We start from the raw sequence: 21,015 nt of genomic DNA, 5'->3' as shown, positions 1-21,015 counted from the left end.
GATGAGTAACCAGCTGACACAGCTATGAGAATTCGGGCCTTTTTATTTGAAAATATGGAAGAAATGAAAGAGACATACGTTAGCTTAAGGAAAAGCACCATTGATTAATTATCAGCAATGTATGCAACTTAAAGATTTAGTGAAATACCAATGAGGAATAAAGACTTCATCCATATTCAGATTTGAGATGGATTTCACTAGATAAAGCCAACCACTCCAAAAGCAAATTCTTGGTCAAAAGAGACAACGGATTAAACCTTTATAATACGAATTTTCCTCAATATTTGGGCATACATATGTAAAATACTGGAGCTCTGACATAAAGATGAAGTCTTCCCAACACCAAAATTATTTTTGGTATGTAACTACAACCACAAATAAAAAAATGCATATTTGCAAGCAAGTAAACATTTCATAAGACAGAACAAATGAGACAACAAATTGTGTAAACAGGTTTATAAATCACCTGATGGAGAAAATCACACATTTCGGATAAATTTTTTATAAAAATTTTAAACTAAAGGCCCGTGGAATGAATCTAATAGTGGAACAATACAATCATTAAGAGCTACAAAGTTCAGTGCCAAAACATCATTACTGTGTAAAGATTGCCAGTAATCAAAGTCGAATTATGTTGGTAATACATGATACCGGGGTGAATTCGGTCGACATTTTTATTGAAGAATGTGCTCCATCCTAGGCTATCTCCCTGGTCCAACTTATTCTTAAGAATTATAAGCCTATTTGAATATATCCGTAACATGTAAACACATCTTCCTTCAGCTGGCAACTATTGACTGTACTGGCATCTTCATCATAAGTAAAGATGGTAATTTTATTTTGTAAACAGGAATATGTGTGGTAACATCAAATAAAAGGCGGTAAAGACAACACAGAAATATCAGACGTTGTATAGATGAATATACTCTGATGACTGTGTGTGTGTGGAGTGACAAAAATGAGTAGGATCAAGAATGAATGTATAAAAGGAACTACGAAAGTTCTAGGGTTATCAAAGAAGGTCCAGGAAAGAAGACTGCAGTGCTATGGCCATGTGATGAGAAGGAATTAGATGCAAGGAACTATATAGATAGATGGGAGAGTGAGGGGAAGACCTAATAAAATAAGATATGAGAGATAAAACAACTGATGGAGGAAAAAGCTGTCAAAAACATCGGCTCCACAAAGAAGTGGGAGAAGACCAATATAAAGGAGAATTGTGAGGCTGGAAAGCGGTGGATGTCAAAGCTAAGTAGCACGACTCTGCCTCGGTTATAAAGAAGAAGAAATGAAAGGGAGTTGGGCTAAAAGTAAAGTAGAAATATTGTATTATATCTAATTTAGAAATATCTGTAGTTTTCGGGTTAATTTTGTTGCAAAAAAATGATAATAATGATGAATTAAAATAAACATTTTGAAGTAACATAAAGTTAAACTAAGTAATGAGTAAAGTAAACAATTAAGGGAATAAAGTTTTGCACCTCATAAACAAAGAAGTGTGCTCGCAACTGTGTTTCTGGCGCGAGCGCTTAGGAAACAGGAACCAGGTAGAAATGAACAGTTCATGAATCTTACGCGGTGCACTGTAGGCGTCACTCAAGGTTCTTCGCTGCATCCTCCAGTAATTCCTTTTAATATACCTCCGTTCGTTTTCTCTTTCTTCCATCTTACTTTTCACCCTCTCCTAACGATTATTTCTGCGTAATTTTCAGCGTTAAATGCCGAGACTATGGTGTTATGTAAGTTTAACTGTATTTAATTTTTTTCTTTTACAAATAAAAATTTGTCTAAAACTTGTACATTACGCAACTGCCCACCCTCTTCTACTAACAGTTGTCTCATTGTGCAACTGCTTTCAAACCTTTTCACTGTTAATTTCCTTATCAGCATTGAATAACCTCATAGGTCTCTACGTTAGGCATTTGGCCTAAATTTTAAATTCTATTCCGTTGCCAAGTTTGATATTCGTGCATATGTCGTTAACAGTATACTTTAGCACAAGGCACTTCTACTCGGCATTTCATAGTCTATCATAAACCGGTTCTGGAATAGTGAGTTGCATCCCTCTACTTAGGGATACCATAGTGACGGTAGTATTCACCCTTCCTTAGATAACATAAATCATTACGAAGTGTGTCAATGCACAATCGTAGTCTCATTTGGAAGGAGAGAGTTAAGAAGCTCACACCAGGCTTCCTTTTTAATTCAACAGGTTACTGGAGCATCATCTAGGGAACACTGCTCTGTAGGGACCAGACCTGGCATTAGACAGGCTTAATTAACCCATAAACCAGCCACTCATCACACTTATCGGTCCGTGGATGTCAAACTATAAAGTATATTACTACCATGAGCCAGCAAGACGGCTGGAGGCTCTCGCTATACATTTCTGTCTCTGTCTCGTCAGTTGCCCGAGTTATGTGTCTGCGTGTGTATGTAGCCAGGTAGACTTCCCTTCCATAGAGTTGTAAGTATTCCGTGAGATATTATACCTGCATGCTGTTCATTTGTCACTAAATGCTGTGCTCTGGTGAGTATAGGCACTGGGAGCAGGAGAGAGTGGAAGGTGTTTTGACAATTAGATAGAATGGAGAAACAGATGAATGTAAGATATGGGAAGAAAGATACGCATCTAATGGGTTGAAGGACTTTGAACCGACCCACGGTTTGGTTCAAGGGTGAACCCGGCGAGAGAGAGAGAGAGAGAGAGAGAGAGAGAGAGAGAGGAGAGAGAGACTCTCACACAACCCCGCCCCCCTTTCAAAAAATGGTAGTTATAGTAGTAGAAAGGATTCGAGGGAAGCGTTAATGATGAGAGAATGTCCTAAGAGAGAAGTGTTTGTTTTGAATATAAATCATGACGTAATCCCAAGAATAAAACACAAATTTAATCCACTTTTCACATTGAGCATATAGAAACATTTGACATTAAACTTCTCTTAAACAACCATACCACTTTCCTAATCGTTGCCGGATTATTGAATACTGATCGATGCATGGACTGATAACTCATTAGGGACTTCCGTTGGTCCCGTTGCTGAATAACCTCTGGTTCCTTGCAACGTAAAAACGCCATACAAACAAACAGTAGGGACTTCATAGGTAAAAGATTATTCCATAAGGTGGAGTTTATTATTATTATTATTATTATTATTATTATTATTATTATTATTATTATTATTCAGAAGATGAAGAACCCTATCCATACGGAACAAGCCAACCACAAGGGTCATTGACTTGAAATTAATCTTCCAAAGATTATGGTGTTCATTAGGAAGTAAGAGAAGGCAAAGGGAAATACAGAAAGAAGGGATTACTTTATTACAAAGGAAAAATAAATGACTAAATATATACAAATGTATTAAAACGTAAGGAGAATAGTTCCAGTTGCAGGTCATCCCCAGGGAGTCTAGTCTCACAGTCCAGTGGTGTGAGGAATAAAAGGACCTCTAGAACTGAGACGTTTGTGTGTCCTCTATTCCTCACACCGTTGCTTATCGACGCAGGATAAATATTGCCAACTACAAAAGGGAGAATCTTTATAAAAGAACATTTGAAAATATAAAGCCCCGAGCAGTCTCTCAGACGAAAATTTGACTGGTTTATCTTTCCTAAAAATGCTGTCTATTCTACTCACTCTCTGCTCTGCAAATTTCCTCTCGCTTACGGACGCTGTTCTGTGGGTACTGCCTTGTACCTACAGTTTGCCTTGAACGGCATGCTGTTGGCAGTACAGTGGAAAAGGTTCTTTGCGGTGTGTAAAGCACTCTCTCTCTCTCACTTTGGTTTTCTGTCCCTTAGTATATGTTTTCAATGACAGTAAAGGTAGCTTGTTTCACTGCTGAGTAATAGTCACGCGAATTTGTGTTCCATTTTGGACTAATGTTACAACATTTCAGGGCAACGGTGCAGTTCAACTTTCACTTTCGTAAATGTTACAACATTTCAGGGCAACGGTGTAGTTCAACTTTCACTTTCGTACAACCTCCCGCCTCTGCTTGTGTATCTGAAGGTACCTGTCGATTTAGGGAGCATTAGTTGGAGCTGCAAGCGTGACATTTAAATATGGACAGCGCCCCAGACCCCGAGCTACATGTGCCGGTATAGACACAAGTAACGGCTTCCATCTTCTGACAAGTCAAGTCAGGGAACGTTTCCAGAAATTGGACGTCTTAATGAATCGCTTATTGTGGGTGATTAAAACTGTTATTGTACAGACACTATAGCGGACATCTTGATTGACCACAACACGCATCTGGGCAAAAGCCAGAAGTTGTCGCGCCAGATAACCGTTGATATAAATATAAAATTGACGCCAAGAGCTGGGACCTATGAGGTCATTCAGCGCCGAAAGGCAAACTGAGAGTTAAAAAGGTCTGAAAGATGTGAAGGGAGAGAATATGAACGGACATAGAGCAAAAGGAATGAAAAGGGTTGTAGCTGTGGTCAAGAAACTTAGGTAATGCCTACAGTGCACCGCGTGAGGCGCACCGACTCTTTATACCTTGGGTAAAGGTAGCTAAGGGTATGGGGTACAGACTGCCCGCATTAAATATCCGTCACGCCTGCAGCCTCCTCAGTAGTGCTTTGATAATTCGTCAGGAGTTAGGAAGTTGGAGGAAAGTGAAAGTTGAACTAAGGAGGTGCTGCTGCATTTTCTTTTGTGGTTACCTGCATTCAGGTTCCCGCCTCTCTCCCCCCCCCAACCCCCACCACCCACTGTCCTGCCTCTCCCGTTGGGGTATATGTCTATATATATATAATCTATATCTATATCTATATGTATATATATATATATAGATATGTATATATATATATATACTATAATATATAATAAGCTCTGTGCACTAGAGTATATAAGGTTCTTTGCACCGTCCACTCGGCCCGTATAGCTGCAACCCCCTTTTCGTTCCTTTTACTGTACCTCTGTTCATATTCTCTTTCTTCCATCTTACTTCCTACCCTCTCTAACAGTTGCTTCGTACTGCAAAGGCTTTGAGGTCTTCCTCATGTTACGCCTTTCAAACCTTTCTACTCTCAGTTTTCCGTTCAGCGCTGAATGACCTTATGGGTGTTCCAGTGACTGACCTTTTGGCCTAAATTCTAATACATTCCACTCCATTCCTATCCGGGGAATTCTCACACTGGAAAACAGCATGGAAGGGTCTGGTTCCAGACCAGGTGGTTACTGTTAAAGTTAGACAGATGGTAAAATCTGACCTAAGTCAAGAGGAACTTGGAGGTATCTTAGGTCAAGTCCTTATATTCTAATATCTGTGTCAACTTTTATTCTATAATTATCCCAGTTAGTCGAATAAAAAATCAATTTATTTCTGTCTAAAGGGTAAAGGAAAGGACTTAATACAATCTGCCAAAAAGGTTAGAAAAAATCAAGGCACATGAATGATAATCTGACACATTAAGTTTCAGTTTTTGGCTGCGTCAAGACACCCTATAATGAAACAAGTAAGTTTTCTGTACAGTGTATAATACTGTATGAAACTCTCAGACACGGCCCGGTGGTGGCCTGTGTTGTTAGCAGCGTCAGATGCACGATCATGGCTAACTTTAACCTTAAATAAAAAAAATAAAAAACTACTGAGGCTAGAGGGCTGCAATTTGGTATGTTTGAGGGCGGACGGACAGACAAATAACCATCTCGACAGTCTTCTTTTATAGAAAACTTACAATAAACTTCGAGTGGTTATTAGTCAACATAAAATAGTCACGAACACCAGTTCCTTTTTTCGGCCAAAAGTAAAATGGCCACTGATAACGCGAATAATCCAGGTCGACTTAATAAACAAGTTTGCGATAAAGATGTCTCGAAGCGACGAAGATAATCGGTTGTTAGACGTACCCGGTGTCGACATCCTACTTCCGAGAATGGTCGACGTATAAAAAAATAAAAAGTTGTCGGCTGTCGAATTTTACCCCCTAAGAAATGAGGGGGATGCGTCACCCACACGTAACCTTATTGCGAGACCGCAACTCTAAAAATATGTTCATTAATTATAGATGAGATTAGTGAGTAAAACGAGCGAGCAGATATTGAAATGCATGTGACGTTACTTGGAGGGGAAATTATTACGACTTGACAACTCTAAGACACCTGAGGGGCCGTGAAAGTGCTCCTCCTCCTACGCTGTTCAGAGTCTGGTTGAGGGTTGAGATCAGAGACCAGTCCTATTGTGGCAGTTCCCGTGTCTTGTAACTCTTGTTGTAACAAGAGCTGTTTTTATCAAGGACGCCAGCAGCTTTGAAACGGCGTTGTACTGGGTAAGACACTATGCTAAAAAAAAAAAATAACTACGTCACACTACGTCAGTTACGTAGGTAAAGCTTTTTAGTACCATACGGTTTGAAATATTCGTTCTGGCAGACTTATAAAAAGTGAGCTTGCCAAATTCACTACGTATATTATTTTAGGCATTATCGTGGTACCAAATGTCTTTGATTTTACCTCATTTATTTTCATTTTAATTAAAGTTTCGCGTGCGTTATTTTGCCAGCTCTGGAAGTGAATAATTTTCCTAGTCAGTTACGTAGGTAGAACTTCTCAGTACTACTATACGGTTTGAAATATTCGTTCAGGTACACTTATAAAAAGTGAGCTGCTAAATTTACTACGTATATTATTTTAGGCATGTTTGCGGCACCAAATGTCTTTGGTTTCATTTTAATTAAAGTTTCGCGTGCGTTATTTTACCAGCTCTGGAAGTGAATAATTTTTCTAGTGTAGGCAGACGTCTTCGAGTCACTGCATTATCGTGAATGACATATTTCATAGAAAATACTTATTGCCAGTCTCATACATCGACGTTATAAATTGGGAAAATGTTAAAACGGCCTTTTGACAAATTAGACCTAAAGAAAAAAACTTCCATTAGCCATGTCTGAATAGGCTTAAGTTTTCATGTTTAGGCCTAAAGCTCATTCCAAGTTGCCCCACACTGACCTTTTGGGAACTGAGCTATAAAAAAAAATAATAAAAAAAAGGAGAAAATTTGGACATGTAGAGAATGGTAGACTTTTTTTTTTCTCATTTAACCGACAAAAAATCAATTAAACGCCCACAAAGTGTAGACCTACAAAGAGGCATATGATTCTATAGCCTATAAATGTCGAATGCTGATTAGCTGCTATATCATGTACTACAAGACTTACGTAGTATATTATAATATAATAGTGCTGGAGACAGATAGGGGTTATCTATATTGACATTAATGTTGTTGCGTGTAATGGTAGCGGATGATATAGAGTAATATATATATATATATATATATATATATATATATATATATATATATATATAATATAAAAATAATCTACTACGCCACAAAGCACCCAAGACGACAAAAAAACTTGCTGGGGGGGGGGGGGTGTGGGGGGGGGGGGGGGGAAGAGGTTAGACTGATAAATTGCTGTGTATGTGGGTACGCAATTGCATGTAAGAATGATCGTATTTTTTCGCTATATGACTACTTTCTTCACTTGAAGTGGCGTTGTCGCGTGAAAGATATTGGAAGTGGAGGTGATATAAGTCTAGTATATACCTTTAAGCTTCAACTTGATATCAGAAAGACCGAATATATTAATAATTAACTTTTTCATTAAAAAAAATTCTTATTGTCGTTCTTACAATATAGTAGATTTGATAATTCAGGTGGAGTACACTTTAATATATTAAGTGTTTTTATGTCACATAAGGTTTTATCTTTTTTTTTTTTTTTTTTTTTTTACGTTTTCTTATCGATGGTCAATGTTCAGAGATAAAAAAAGACCAATTAAGATTCATGATGATAAATACAATGATTTTACTGGTAACTTCCCAAAAATACATCATTGTAATTTGTAGGCGAAACTTTACGTATGGTCCTAATCGCGTACATTTCTTGCGTTCGTAGAGCACAAGGCAGCTTCGACGAATTGTAGGTGGCATTATTGGCTTACCCCCTCCCCCTCCCCGGTTACCCTCGATGAGAATTCTGTGTACACAGGGCTTTTTTTGTGCTAATATTATCTTCAGTGACAAGGAACGTGAGTACAGCTGGCGACTGTAATCTTTTCGGGTACTTGAGAAAGCTCAGAGGTAAAGAGAGCGTTTTTTTTTTCTTTTTCTTTTTTTTAAGCGAGTTCAAAGACCTGGCCTGGGAGAAATTTGGATGTGAGAAGCATAATGAGGTTATTTCCATTTCCAAGTAGATTCTATGTTTAATTTCTAAGCTTTTCCATAGAAAACATTAGTTTCATGCGACTAACGATCGATAATAGCGATAATTGAGTTCTGTAATCAAACTTATCGGTGCAAATTGAAGAGACATCAACTTAGACGTGATATGATTGAATCTTTCTTTTGTGTTTAAGACAACGATTATGGTACAATCATTACTTTGTTTATTGCGTTGGTGATATTCAATACTATCTTATTAGTTAACATACTTTTATCTGGGTTCAAAATATAGTTTCTTCTTTGACTCTTTTGCCTAATTATCTGATGCGAACTTTAAAAAAAATATTTCGTTGGTTTTCGTAATCTGATATTTTTCACTCACCATTCCTTTTTCATATTGTTAACCGTATTATTAATAGCCAAATACGAATAATAAAATCACATTTCATTATATATATATATTATATATATAATATATTATTATATACTATATTAATCTTTATTTATTATATATAATATATGTATATATATATATATATATATATATATATATATAGATATATATATATATCAGAATATTATAATATATATCAAAAGAATAAATCACCAGTAGTATCACATAAACATAGTCCTTACATTATCAATTCAAAATAAACTTAAAGGTTGTTGAACTATTCCAATTTGTTAATTTTACAGAAAAGATTGGAAACTCACAACATGCTATCAAATTATAAAAAAAAAAAAAAATGATAACCTTGTGGTTGGATCACAAGCTTATAGGCAAGTGGGCAAATCCCCCCCCCCCCCCCCCCCCCCCCACCCCCCCCCCCCCCCCCAACCCCCCCCCCCCCCCCCCCCCCCCCCCCCCCCCCCCCCCCGCACATAAACTTAACTCAATCCAGTTGCCAAACTCACCCTCAGTCACACTTTCCTCTTTACACTACTGAATACACACAGGACAGTTGCCCTACACAACCCCAACACCACCTCCCCCCAAAAAAAACAAACAAACAAACAAACAAACAAACAAACACACACACACACATGTACTTGCCAACCACTTCTTGTCACACTCAGGGCGAGGAGCTGTACTCTCCACTGGATACGGCCGTTGTAACACACATCCAACAACTTAGACAACAACCAAGAACCACAACCTCACAACTCAACAACAACACAACAACCAAGGACTACGATAACAACACAACACCCAAGGACCACAACAGCAACCAAGGAACACAACCACAACTCAACAACACAGCAAACAACCAAGGAACAAACAAGGAATATAACCACAACAAAAGACCACTGCACAAACAATCACTAATACAAAAAAACAATACAAAAAGGCAAGACACACACACACACACACTAACAACCAAAAAAAACAATACAAAAAGGCAAGACACACACACCCATTAACAACACCAAGAAATCACAACAGCTCACAACAACAACAACTCACATATAACTCAACAGAAACTCACAAGCACAACAAATCCAACAGCACAGGCACAACAACTCTAAAGCAAACAATATCAACTCACAACAACTAAACAACAAATCAACAAAACACAAAACTTAACAGACTATAGCTATCAATGCCTTCACAGACCGCTGCCGACACTACTGACGATCAAAGCTTCTAACTGCTAACCCCAGCTGCACCAGCAGACAACCCAAAACTCACCAACAGCCAATTCAGTCGTTAACTATCTATACAGCAATTACACCCTCTCCCCCTCTCTCTCTCTCACACACACACACACCGATGTTGTCAAATGGAACTCCATAACTCCTCCATATTTCCATACTTTGACCCCCCACGTCATGACAACGTCTCCTTACACTCACAACACCCATACTAAATAGCCTTCCGCAACACCCATGGATGCTCGGACACAGGCCCCCTGGATCTTGTTTGAGGGCCCTCATACACACTCTCAGTTACACCGCCATCAACTTCTCCCAGACCACTTCCAGTCAGACTACCATTACTATCTCCCTCACTACCATCCTCCCAAATCCCATTCACTATCTCATCTAACCCTTCTAACTCTTGTCCGAATATCTCTCGTAACTCTGCCACCAAATCACTTACCTCATTTACACTCCTGCCAAACTCCCGAAGACACTGATTCATGCTGCCAACTACATCCTTACCACCTGATTCCCTTCCTGGTGAAACTTCACTAAACCCTGACAATTCAAACCCACACACGCTATATGTATTATTCCTCCCCTCAAAGTCATCTGCATTACATGCCTTATCCACCATTTTACCCTAACACTAACCCCTCTATCATGCAGCTCATATTTCTCCCTTCCATTCCCTTTCCTTACCTTCTTCTGCTTTCTTCCATACTCAACCAACACCAACTGCCGATCTTCCAGACCCATCTGCTCACTGACTCTCGGCTCACATTTATTCACCCTCAACCACTCACCCACCGCATTCTTCCGAACATACTGTCGCATACAAGAGGACCCACCCAACTGAATCCCCTTAACACCTAGTTTCCGGAATTCCCAGCTTGACTCATCCTCTTTCGCCTACACACACATGCTACATGACCCTCCTCTCCACACTCAACACATTTTTGCACGCTGTTCTTTACACATCCTAGCATAATGCCCGTTCTTCCCACAGTTGCCGCAAACCATGTTCATACGGGTACCCCGACATCCACTAGCTATGTGCCCTGCCTGTCCAGACCTATAACATTTAATATCCCTATCTTTCTTACACTCTCTCACTAAATGCCCCAGTTTGCCCACATTCGAAGCACGCTCCTAACGCCAACCGACATTCATTCTTTCTGTGTCCTGGCTCACCGCATCTATAACACTGCTGCTCTCGCTCACAACTAACTGACCCTACTCTTCCCACACTCGCACTCCTATCTCTTTTAGGGCTAACTATACTCACATTACTTGCCCTAACGCTCCTATCTACCATTCGCTCTGCCATTTGCCTCAGCGCTTCCAAAACTGCCTCCCTATAGCTTTTAAACTCTGGTACAACCTCAGTTATTTCAGTCCTAACACTAACACTCCTACTCTCTTTCATACACCTATCTAACTCGTAATCTTCTACTATTTGTAAAATGTCGTTCCATGTTAATAGTCTACTGAAAAAAAAGGCAAAATTTCACTTGAAAGGGTAATGGTGAGAATCTAATGTTTTTCCATTGTTTCAATACCATTAGGGTCTGGAGAGTCAGGAAATGCCGGGTGACACCTTGTCACCATTAGGGAATTTTTTAAAATGACCAATAATAAAATAATCGTTTTTGGCACAATTTTTAGATTGGCTCTAATATCATGTAATTTTTTCTTATGAAATGTGTTTTCCAGATAGCTCATAAACATTTGGGATGTATTTGATATGCGTTAGAAATTATAATTATGAGTTTAGTAATTCACAGAACTGCAGATTATAATTTTTGTTTTTCAGATTTTAAGATAAGGTGAAATTTATGAAGACACTTGTAGTATAAAGATTACTTTTAAGAACTTTAGATAAAGATTGGTTTATCAGGCTTTTATGAATTATCAGTTGTTTGTTCTTTAGTTTAAATATTAGCATACTGTTATATATCGCTGATATAGGCTACATTTGTACACCTTTCTCTTTTATAACTTTAGTATATCAGCTAGTGAATTATCGCCATTCGATTTTTCATGAGCAACAAATTTCAGAGAAAAATACAATTCTTTTCCAGGATGAACGACTGTATTTTTAAAGATCATCCCTTTTGTAAAGGCACTTCAACTGATATTAAGCAAACATCAACGAATAGAATAATCAAAGCAAGTAAAAAGAGAGGTGATGAATTGTATCACAGATTGGAATCAGATACAACAGTGTTATCTCACAAAGATTGTATATCAACTTAAACGTTTATCTTCTCTGCATATCTCCCGATACTTAAAGAAACATCAGAAGCAATCACCCATTACCCAAACTTCCCCCTAAAGAAAGAAAAGAAAAGGTATATGGCAATAATCATACTGAAAGAACATTGTATATTTTGTGGAAATGCCTGTACAATTAAATCCGATCCGCGCCATCCTGAAACGTGTGACAAGGCATCAGTATGCCGCACATCAGACCGTGGTGATACAGAAATCTTTTAAATAAGCTATATGAAATGTTTGTAAATTGCGTAATGATCAGTGGGGCTCTGAAGCAGAACTTGACCAAGTGGAGCAACAGCAGATCTTCATGCTGCAGATGGACGATACCACCGAAAATGCTATCAAACGTTTCTTAAACGAAAATACTGTAAAACAGAGCTCTTCTTCAGATATGACTGACATGGATAATACTCCTGAACTAAATGCTTGTATAACTGAAATGAAGAAAAGACTATTCCCAGACATGATAATTCAGTTAATCTTCTTCAAGTTTAAATTGCCCATGGTGGAAAGCTAAAGTGTCAATGGATATTTTAGAAAACGAGTACTTAGTGCTGCTTGCTTATAGTTACGCTAGGATTATTATTCATAAATCATCTGCAAGTCATCCCATAAAGCTGTCAAAAGAAGAAGAGAATGATGATGTTCAAACAGCTGCAAAAACTATTGCTTCCACCCATTGTAAATGAATGCAAAGAGAATATACCAGATAAAGACTGCTACAAAAGACATCTCAATAATGTGGGTAATAACTTGGCCCAATAAAGGAACTGTTAGTAACTATTGTAATGCTTATTGCTCATACATACTGGAAAGACTTGATAAGATAGCATCAAAAAGGACACAAGAGAGTCAAGAGCTACGTCAAGTAGTTGAAAATACAAACTTAGTATGATCAGCCCTCTCCCTAGTCAAAGTGTGACTCTCTCTCTCTCTCTCTCTCTCTCTGTCACCATAAACAAAATTCAGGTAATTCAGTATATCATTCAGAGACTGACAGAGAAAGTTGTAGAAAGAAGTCACAAAAATAAGCTAGTGATCACTGGGCCTTCTGCCATCCCCACTCTTATTCAAAGTGGTCAAGAGGAACCACACGAGGACCTTCCCAGCACTCAAGAAGAAACTAATGTCATAATAATCCATCAGCTGCTCAATTTAATAAAGGCTGGAGTTGATATGTGGTGATACAGATGTTTTTGGACTTTTAATACACCATTACCACAAGCATAACCTAAAGTGTGCAGTAATGATGGAAGCTACTTCTGGGGGACGTAGTCCAATAAACATCAAAGCTAGTGTTGAAAAACACCACCCCAGAGTTTCAAACATTTTAGCAGCACATGCTTTATCTGTTGTGAGACATCACAATTACATCAAATAGGAAAGGCAACTGTTGTCAATGTTGTAAGGCGGCAAGGTTACCAGACTGCTGGGCTTGGTGATAATTCAATGGGAACTTGTCGGATATAATACAATAAGCAACTACTTTTACATCACGCTGCTACGGCATACTGTCAAAAGCCTCTGACACCATGTTTGACATTAGGTATGCGGTATGACAGAGAAAATTACTCTGCCAATAAAGTTATAGGAGCTCCCCAGTTAAAGACACTGCCTCCAACTGCATTTAGATACCATGTTTATCGGTGTCACCTACTATGGGCTGCCCGATGGAAATATGCTGATAAAGCCAATCCACTTGTTATGGACCCGACTGATTTTGGGTGGGATTTTGACCCCAATCATACTTTTCTAGCGGCAGTTACCTCACCCAAAGGAGTATCATGTGCTCCAGAATATTTTCGGCAGCTTATTAAATGTTCTAGTGCTATTGAAGGGAACACATGTGCAAATTGCAGTTGCATGAAGGCATCTGTAGGATGTAGTACATTGTTTTGTCGATGTAAAAGTTCAGTCGAGTGTTTGAACCGATTCGCTAAACTGATGAAAGATAGAAGTGAAAAAGAATAAGAAAAAAAATGAAGAAAAGGCTACTCTTAGAAACATTTTAAATGATAGCTAGCTAAATGCATTAACGATCTATCACAGTTTGTGCGGTGTAATAATGATAACTAGTATTTATACGTCTTTAATTGATTTTTCACAAGGCTTTTTTTCTGAATATTAGTAATTTTCTTCTCAATTATGGCCATGTATTTTTCCAAATAACAATAAATAAAACTATTTACCTGTTCGAAAGAAGAGATTGATAAAAATGTCACGCAGAAGTATAAACTTGTAGAGATTTTTTGTCGCATAAATACCTCAAACTTACTTAGTGCATAGATAATTTTCCCCAAAGGTGACAGAGTGTCACCCGGCAGTTTTTTAATTGTTATACCCTGTAGTATTAGAAAATGCAAAAAAACATTGGATTCTCAACATTACCACTCCATGTGGAATTTTCTTTCAGTAGACTATAACCTTTCATTCGTCCATCGCAATTTCTCCTTACGTTTCAGATTCATAAACTCATATACACTCTCTGGTACAATCGCCAACAACTTTTGCACTAACTCCTTACACTCATTTATCCCCTCATCCCCAAACTTTTTCCTGGCTAATGTTTCTAACCTACAGACAGACTACATTGACTACGCACCAACATTCATTCTTGTCTCTTCAAAATCATGCTTTCTCCTATATCAAACACTACTCTTTATCCTCTTTGCCTGTGTCTACAATCCTAGCATTCATACTCTCATACGGCTCATTCCCTACACTCATCATTACCCCATACATACTCAACAAAAATCTCGTCAAAAAGCTACCTAACTCTCTTGCCCAGACACTCTTGTTATCCCCATTCTTAGCCTCACAATACTTCTCATATTCCTTAAAAAAAGTCCCCTATGTCCCTACTACCATATTCCTCCTATTGTGCACATCGGGGTACCTCTCTCATATACACCGCCTTTCATACTTCCTGCTCACTCTCACTCACTCTCTACTTCCATTCTGACCCCTCTTTCCCTCTTCCGATACAGCGAGTCCACTTCCATACTCGCGTCCATACTTTTGATTACGCTGTTCTTACCCGTCTTCTTTCTACCCACCTGTTTCCACTCACCGATATCTAAATCACTCTCATCCCTTTCCCCAATGTATTCAGTCCTAGTCTCATCCTGTCCGTCAACCTTACTAACCTTCTTTGCCTTAGTCTTCTTCTTTTCCTCAGTCCCCTTCTTATTCTTATCCTCAGGTTTATCCTTATCCTGTATCTTCCCCTTCTTTCCCTTACCCATCACAACCAAATCACCTTCGTCACTCATACTCTCATCCACTCGCTCTTCCACTTTCTTTACCACTCCTAGCCCGTCACAAACCCAGTATAGGCCTACCTTTTACAGCTCCCTCTCCCATGAATCCCTTTATCATTTCCTGCATCATCTTTTGCACTGCATTCATCATTACCCCGAATTTTTTGTATATTTTCTCAACCATTCTCTCTTCCGCTCCTTTCACCTCTTCTTTCATTTCCACTTTCGCACTCCTTAGCATTCCTCTCATTTCCTCTGACTCGCTCCTCACACTCTACCCTCAACCTCTCATTCTCCACTTCCAACCTTTCCTTAGCTTCCCTCGCCAACCTCAGCTCCTCCTTCAGCTTCTCTATCTCCTCCAACCCTTCCATCCTCACTTTCTCTACCAATCACACAACTCAATAGCCTAATCGTCCTGCAGCTGCCACACCAACAGCCCCACGTTGGGCGCCAAAAAATAATGAGGGATCACAAGCTTAAAAGCAGGCGGGCAAAGCCGCGCCCCCACCCCCAACATAAACTTAATCCAGCTGCCAAACTCACCCTCAGTCACACAACCAAGGAACAACCACAACCCAACAACAAACAAGGAATACAACCACAACAAAAGACCACTGCACAAACAATCATTAACACAAAAAAAGCACAAAAAGGCAACACACACCCACTAACAACACCAAGAAGTCACAACAGCTCACAAACAACAACAACTCACATATAACTCAACAGAAGCTCACAAGCACAACAAATCCATGAGCACAGACACAACAACTCCAATGCAAACAATATCAACTCACAACAACTAAACAACAAAACACAAAACTTAACTGACTACTGCTATCAATGCCTTCACAGACCGCTGCCGACACTACTGATCATCACAGCTTCTAACCACTAACTCCAGCTGCACCAGCAGACAACCCAGAACTCACCAACAGCCAATTCAGTCGTTAACTATCTATACAGCAATTACACCCTCTCTCTCTCTCTCTCTCACACAGACGTTGTCAAATGGAACTCCATAACTCCTCCATAACCAAACAGTGAGAACCTTGCGACCTCACTCTAGTGCTTTTGATGTCGTTATGTGCACGGGAATCTAATGTCAATGTGTCATTTCTCTATCAGTCTAAGAAACATCCCTCGCTGAGCGAGAGACAATTATTGCACTGCATTCGGTGCAAGTTCCTGTTGGAAAGATATCAAGAAAGCTTAATATACCGGAGAGAATCATACATAGATGAATCAAATTGTTTAGAGAATGGCAAAGTTTAGAACATGGGCCTAGAGGTGGAACACCTCGAAGCACCACAAGAGAGCAAGACAATACAGCAGTGTAAATGTTGCTGAACAACATTCATTTGAGAATTTTGAATTCTAGCGCCTCGTCACGATATTGCTGAACCAGGAAATCATGACTACCTCTTCGCCTATGACTGCGGTCTGATGAATACTTTAGATGGAGAGATAGAGATTTTTAAAAATACACTTGAAATCTTTGATAGGTCTAATGAATAAGTCTAATGAATAAGCAAACTTATCACTGATGGATGAGAGATTCAGTTAGGCTTACTCGTTTTGTTTTGTTTTTTATTGGTGGCCAGTGAATACCACGGATAGGGAGGGAAACAGTTTCAATTCTGCATGCATTTTTTTTCTTCAAATCCTAAATAATACATTTATAGGGAGATGCTTTATTAACATCGGCCTAATCTCTCCATTACTCCTATACACCACCACCCCTCCCCTCCATATCTTAAGCGACTCGATCCCACTTCTCGTTACAAACTCCATCGCATGAAAGCATCACTACTGATGACGGTTATTTCAATATTCCCCTCACCGACAACGGAAGACTTAAAATGCATGTTTATAAAATATTTTCTGTTCAAAGATGCTTTATCTTTCATTCCCCAAAATATTTGCATACACTTGTGTTATACCCTGTATGATTATTGTAGCTGTCAAAGAGCAACCTCTGATTAAAGCAATAGGTTTTATTAAAAAAAAAAAAAATGTAATAGACTTAAACGAGAACGTCACCTTTCAGCTACTTATCCTTTCAGCTACTTATAATATGCTTATGTTAGTAGGTCTAGTCATATATGTGAAACTAATTTTAATTAATTTCTATTTAGAAGAAATTAATAGCTACAGAAAGATCAACCAAGAAAGCTTTAATGAAAGTAAGACTCTCTTAATGTATTTGTCAGTTTTGACTCCCACAGCTTTCCAACGTGTCCAGATGAAACAGGACGATATTCAAAGGTTTCGATAAAAAATAAAAGACTGATTTATATTAGTTTGATTTTTTTATGATTGCTTTTTGACTTTGGATAGCTAGGTCTGAGTAAATTATGTTAAGCAAGTATGAAAAGGATAAGAAAAAAGCAGAACATGGCTAATAAAACAAGAATAACGGGAATAATCAAATAAAGCAGATTTATATAGATATTGTCGATTTAAATATTCTTTCACATTATGTACCCGAGAGAGTATACTGCTGAAAATAGACCTAGGCTAATCATGTGTGAAAATCAGGAGTCAAATTTAGGTCCACTAAATGTGTCATGCAAATTATTTTATTGAACAAAGGACAAAATTAGTTGCATTAAACATTTTTATTAAAGAATGTATTATTTATCGGCTGTAGGAGACGAAATGACAACACCCCAGTGCAGTACGATACATTGGGTCAAGACTCGAGCGGCAGCAAAAGCCAACTTCAAAACGCTTGTGCTGAGAATAAAATTATAATTCGTGGACCCATCGGTATATATTTTCCTTACTTAGCAAAAAAATTATCTTAAATGCGTTGAATAAGTCTATTCAATTCTAATGTAATTTATTTCAAGGGTAGAACCTTTGAAAGGAAATGTTATTTATTGTTAAGTAAATAATCTGGCACCTTCGTATGGAATATTTCCATAACGAACACTGAATTAAGAAACTACGCCAATTCTTCGTTGGCCGACAGTACATGTACATTTTATTTTCTATCTCATTTGATGACTGTTGAGTGTTACTTTTTTCTTTGTATTATTATTATTATTATTATTATTATTATCATCATTATTAGTGTAGTAGTAATGTGGACTTTTTTGAACTCTGGTACAGACAGCTCTCAAGTATATGGGCCTACTTCATGCACACTTTGTTCATGCGCTTTACGTGATAGTATATAATATTGTATCCCTGGCTTTTTGTAAACATTGACACTGACATCAGTGCCTTAAATCCGACAGTGGAAATAACACGAGACTCTGCATTAATTTTCCAGGCTAGCAATCAACCTCCACAATGAAGTCGATTCACACGGGAGCACAAATTCTCAGGAAATGCAGTGCCGTTGGCCGAGGTAGGCCACCACTAGGCCGATGCATGCAGAGCATCGCGTCTGGAAAGTAAGTCCGTTTTGTTCGTTGCACAATTCCGCCTAATTCTTTTGCTTGGGTGATCTGTTGAAGTTGTGGCTTTTGGAATAACTTTTGGAATATTTGTACCTGACTGTTGTTCGCAGTGCGACGCTGCGAGTGTGCTATGTTGAACATTTTCGTTCAGTGTGGTCGCTCGGTCTAGGCACAAGCCAGGTATTCGATGTGTGTGGTTGTTTATGTTTTTTGTCCTGTAATTGTCCTACGTCTTTGTTAAAAGTCGTAACTGCAGATCGACTGTAAGTTATGCATTAATGCTTGCTCGAAAACCTGGAAAGATGTGTTTTTGTTTGGTTCAGCTTGCAAGATAAAGCATCATGATGAGGATTATTCGTGTTGCAAATGCGTGACTGATTCACTCCCATGTTCTGGATTCAAATTGTTACGACTGGAAGAGTGTCTGTCGTGACTTTGTTTCCATATATATATATCTATCTATATATATATATATATATATATATATATATATTATATATATATATATATTACTGTGGTGGGTGCCTTATATTTAGGGGCAAGAAGTAATAAACGCACCTCAGATTTGCCTCTTTATTTCAAACATACATGTATATTAACACAAACACATCACAAACATTCACGCACATACATAGTGTAACGGCTCGCTTTACCGTCACCAGAATAGACTATTCAATTTTCTCTTTTAAGTATCCATATACCACTGATATGAAGTCCACAATAAGGTGGAATCATACCACAAATTCGCTTTTCAAAGTGCAAGGATGAATTCAAGGGGCGAGTAAACAAACACAACGAAAAACCATAAATTTAATACATAAATAACCAGATAGAAATTACACCTGAACCTCTTCGAGTACAGGAAATAAATGAACTACTATCACACTTCATAATAACTCAAAACACGTATACAAAATTAAGATAGCATAACCAACACTCAAACCAAAATAAGGGGGCCCAGAAAGGAGAAGGAAATCGAAAAGAAAGAATATCCTGACGATTTACAGGCTAATTCTTATGTAAACCAAACTTGTCACTAAAAAGCTTAGTTATCAATAATGCTTATTATTCTCCTTGAAGAATACGGAATCCTCCACGTCTGGAGGAGTGGTACTACAGGTGGTTAAATAACTCTGGGCCCAGTCGAGCAGTCACAACAGAATCACAGCCGTGATCAGTAACAAAGGTATCAAAATCCTTACCATGGGATAGCGTGATCCCCCTGGGTTTATAACTGAACCAGAGGTGGTGCGGTGAAATCCCAAGGACGTCCAGATAGGTTATCTGAAGAGATCTTCCAATTTGAAGATAGCTGATATTTAAAAATCCTAGGGTACTGCAGATAAGGGCAAATCACCAACAGAGGCTGCAACCACCAAGAAGCCAGAGACGGCAGTACTCTTTGTGCACGAAGCAAGGTCAAAATATTCCAAATGTGACAAGGTCCAGAGAACGAATGCCTTTCTCCTCCCAGAAGCCAAGAAGTTACGCCCCCTTATCCACAGGGGAGGGAACACACACACAACCTCCTTAAAGACAAACACGAATAACAAGCAAACAATTGTTATACTCGAGAGGAGGTCAAACGACAAGTGAAACTTACAAAACTATGTTTAACAAATTATATCACAAAATTTAATTTAACAATCATATTTAACGAAAAAGGATCACATACTGACAATAGGTAAAACTAACTCAATCCCGAACTTGACCAACAACCAAAACATTGTAACATAAGTCGCTATCTTAGTTTCAAAATAATGTTAATATTACACGTATGCATTTTCGAAATCTTGATGTTCAAAATACATGCCGGTTTGTTTTGGGAGACAATGAATAATACCTATACAAAACAATTTGATAGTAGTAATATATATATATGCAGAAGCCAGTTGTCGTACCTCTAAGTAAATGGGGATACAATCCACAATGAAGTAAATTCCTCTTGTAGTTTAAAATATATATTACTTGTATAGGATTAAAGCTTTCGACCATCAACTGTGGTCTTGTTCACTAAAGTGTGATATGTCACCTCAAGGAACTGACAAGAAAGAGCACAAGCATTTGAAAAAACAACGGTTTAGAAACAGCTAGTTCAAATTATGAATGATCAGGCGGTTGAGCCCTCGTTCTTTCCAGAATTTTCGTCTTGATCTTCGTGGGGGAATGTTTCTATTGTCAACTGCTTGTTCTATGGTGGTTGGGTGGTAGAGATGACCTGAGTGGAGTAAACAGGAGAGGAAGCAGC

The 21,015-nt window shown here is 38.4% G+C and overlaps 1 protein-coding gene across 3 annotated transcripts in view; it reads left to right on the top strand.

The window, feature by feature from the left end:
- Positions 1-2,355: 2,355 nt before the first annotated feature.
- LOC135209141 (uncharacterized) overlaps positions 2,356-21,015 on the top strand; it is a 34,616-nt gene continuing 15,956 nt past the window's right edge. For 2 of the 3 annotated variants that reach the window (XM_064241798.1, XM_064241796.1), the window contains exons 1-2: positions 6,124-6,279; positions 18,638-18,761. In XM_064241798.1, coding sequence (XP_064097868.1) covers positions 18,658-18,761 — 104 coding nt within the window. In that variant the 5' untranslated portion in view covers positions 6,124-6,279; positions 18,638-18,657. Of the gene's footprint in view, positions 2,468-6,123; positions 6,280-18,637; positions 18,762-21,015 lie in introns of those variants that run through there. The other variant, XM_064241797.1, reaches the window with a different exon arrangement.

Source organism: Macrobrachium nipponense, chromosome 37 (genome assembly GCF_015104395.2).
Source record: "Macrobrachium nipponense isolate FS-2020 chromosome 37, ASM1510439v2, whole genome shotgun sequence".
In the NCBI taxonomy this organism is placed as follows: domain Eukaryota; kingdom Metazoa; phylum Arthropoda; class Malacostraca; order Decapoda; family Palaemonidae; genus Macrobrachium; species Macrobrachium nipponense.
Note: the sequence above shows the minus strand (reverse complement) of the source record. Positions and strands in the feature narration are given on the sequence as shown.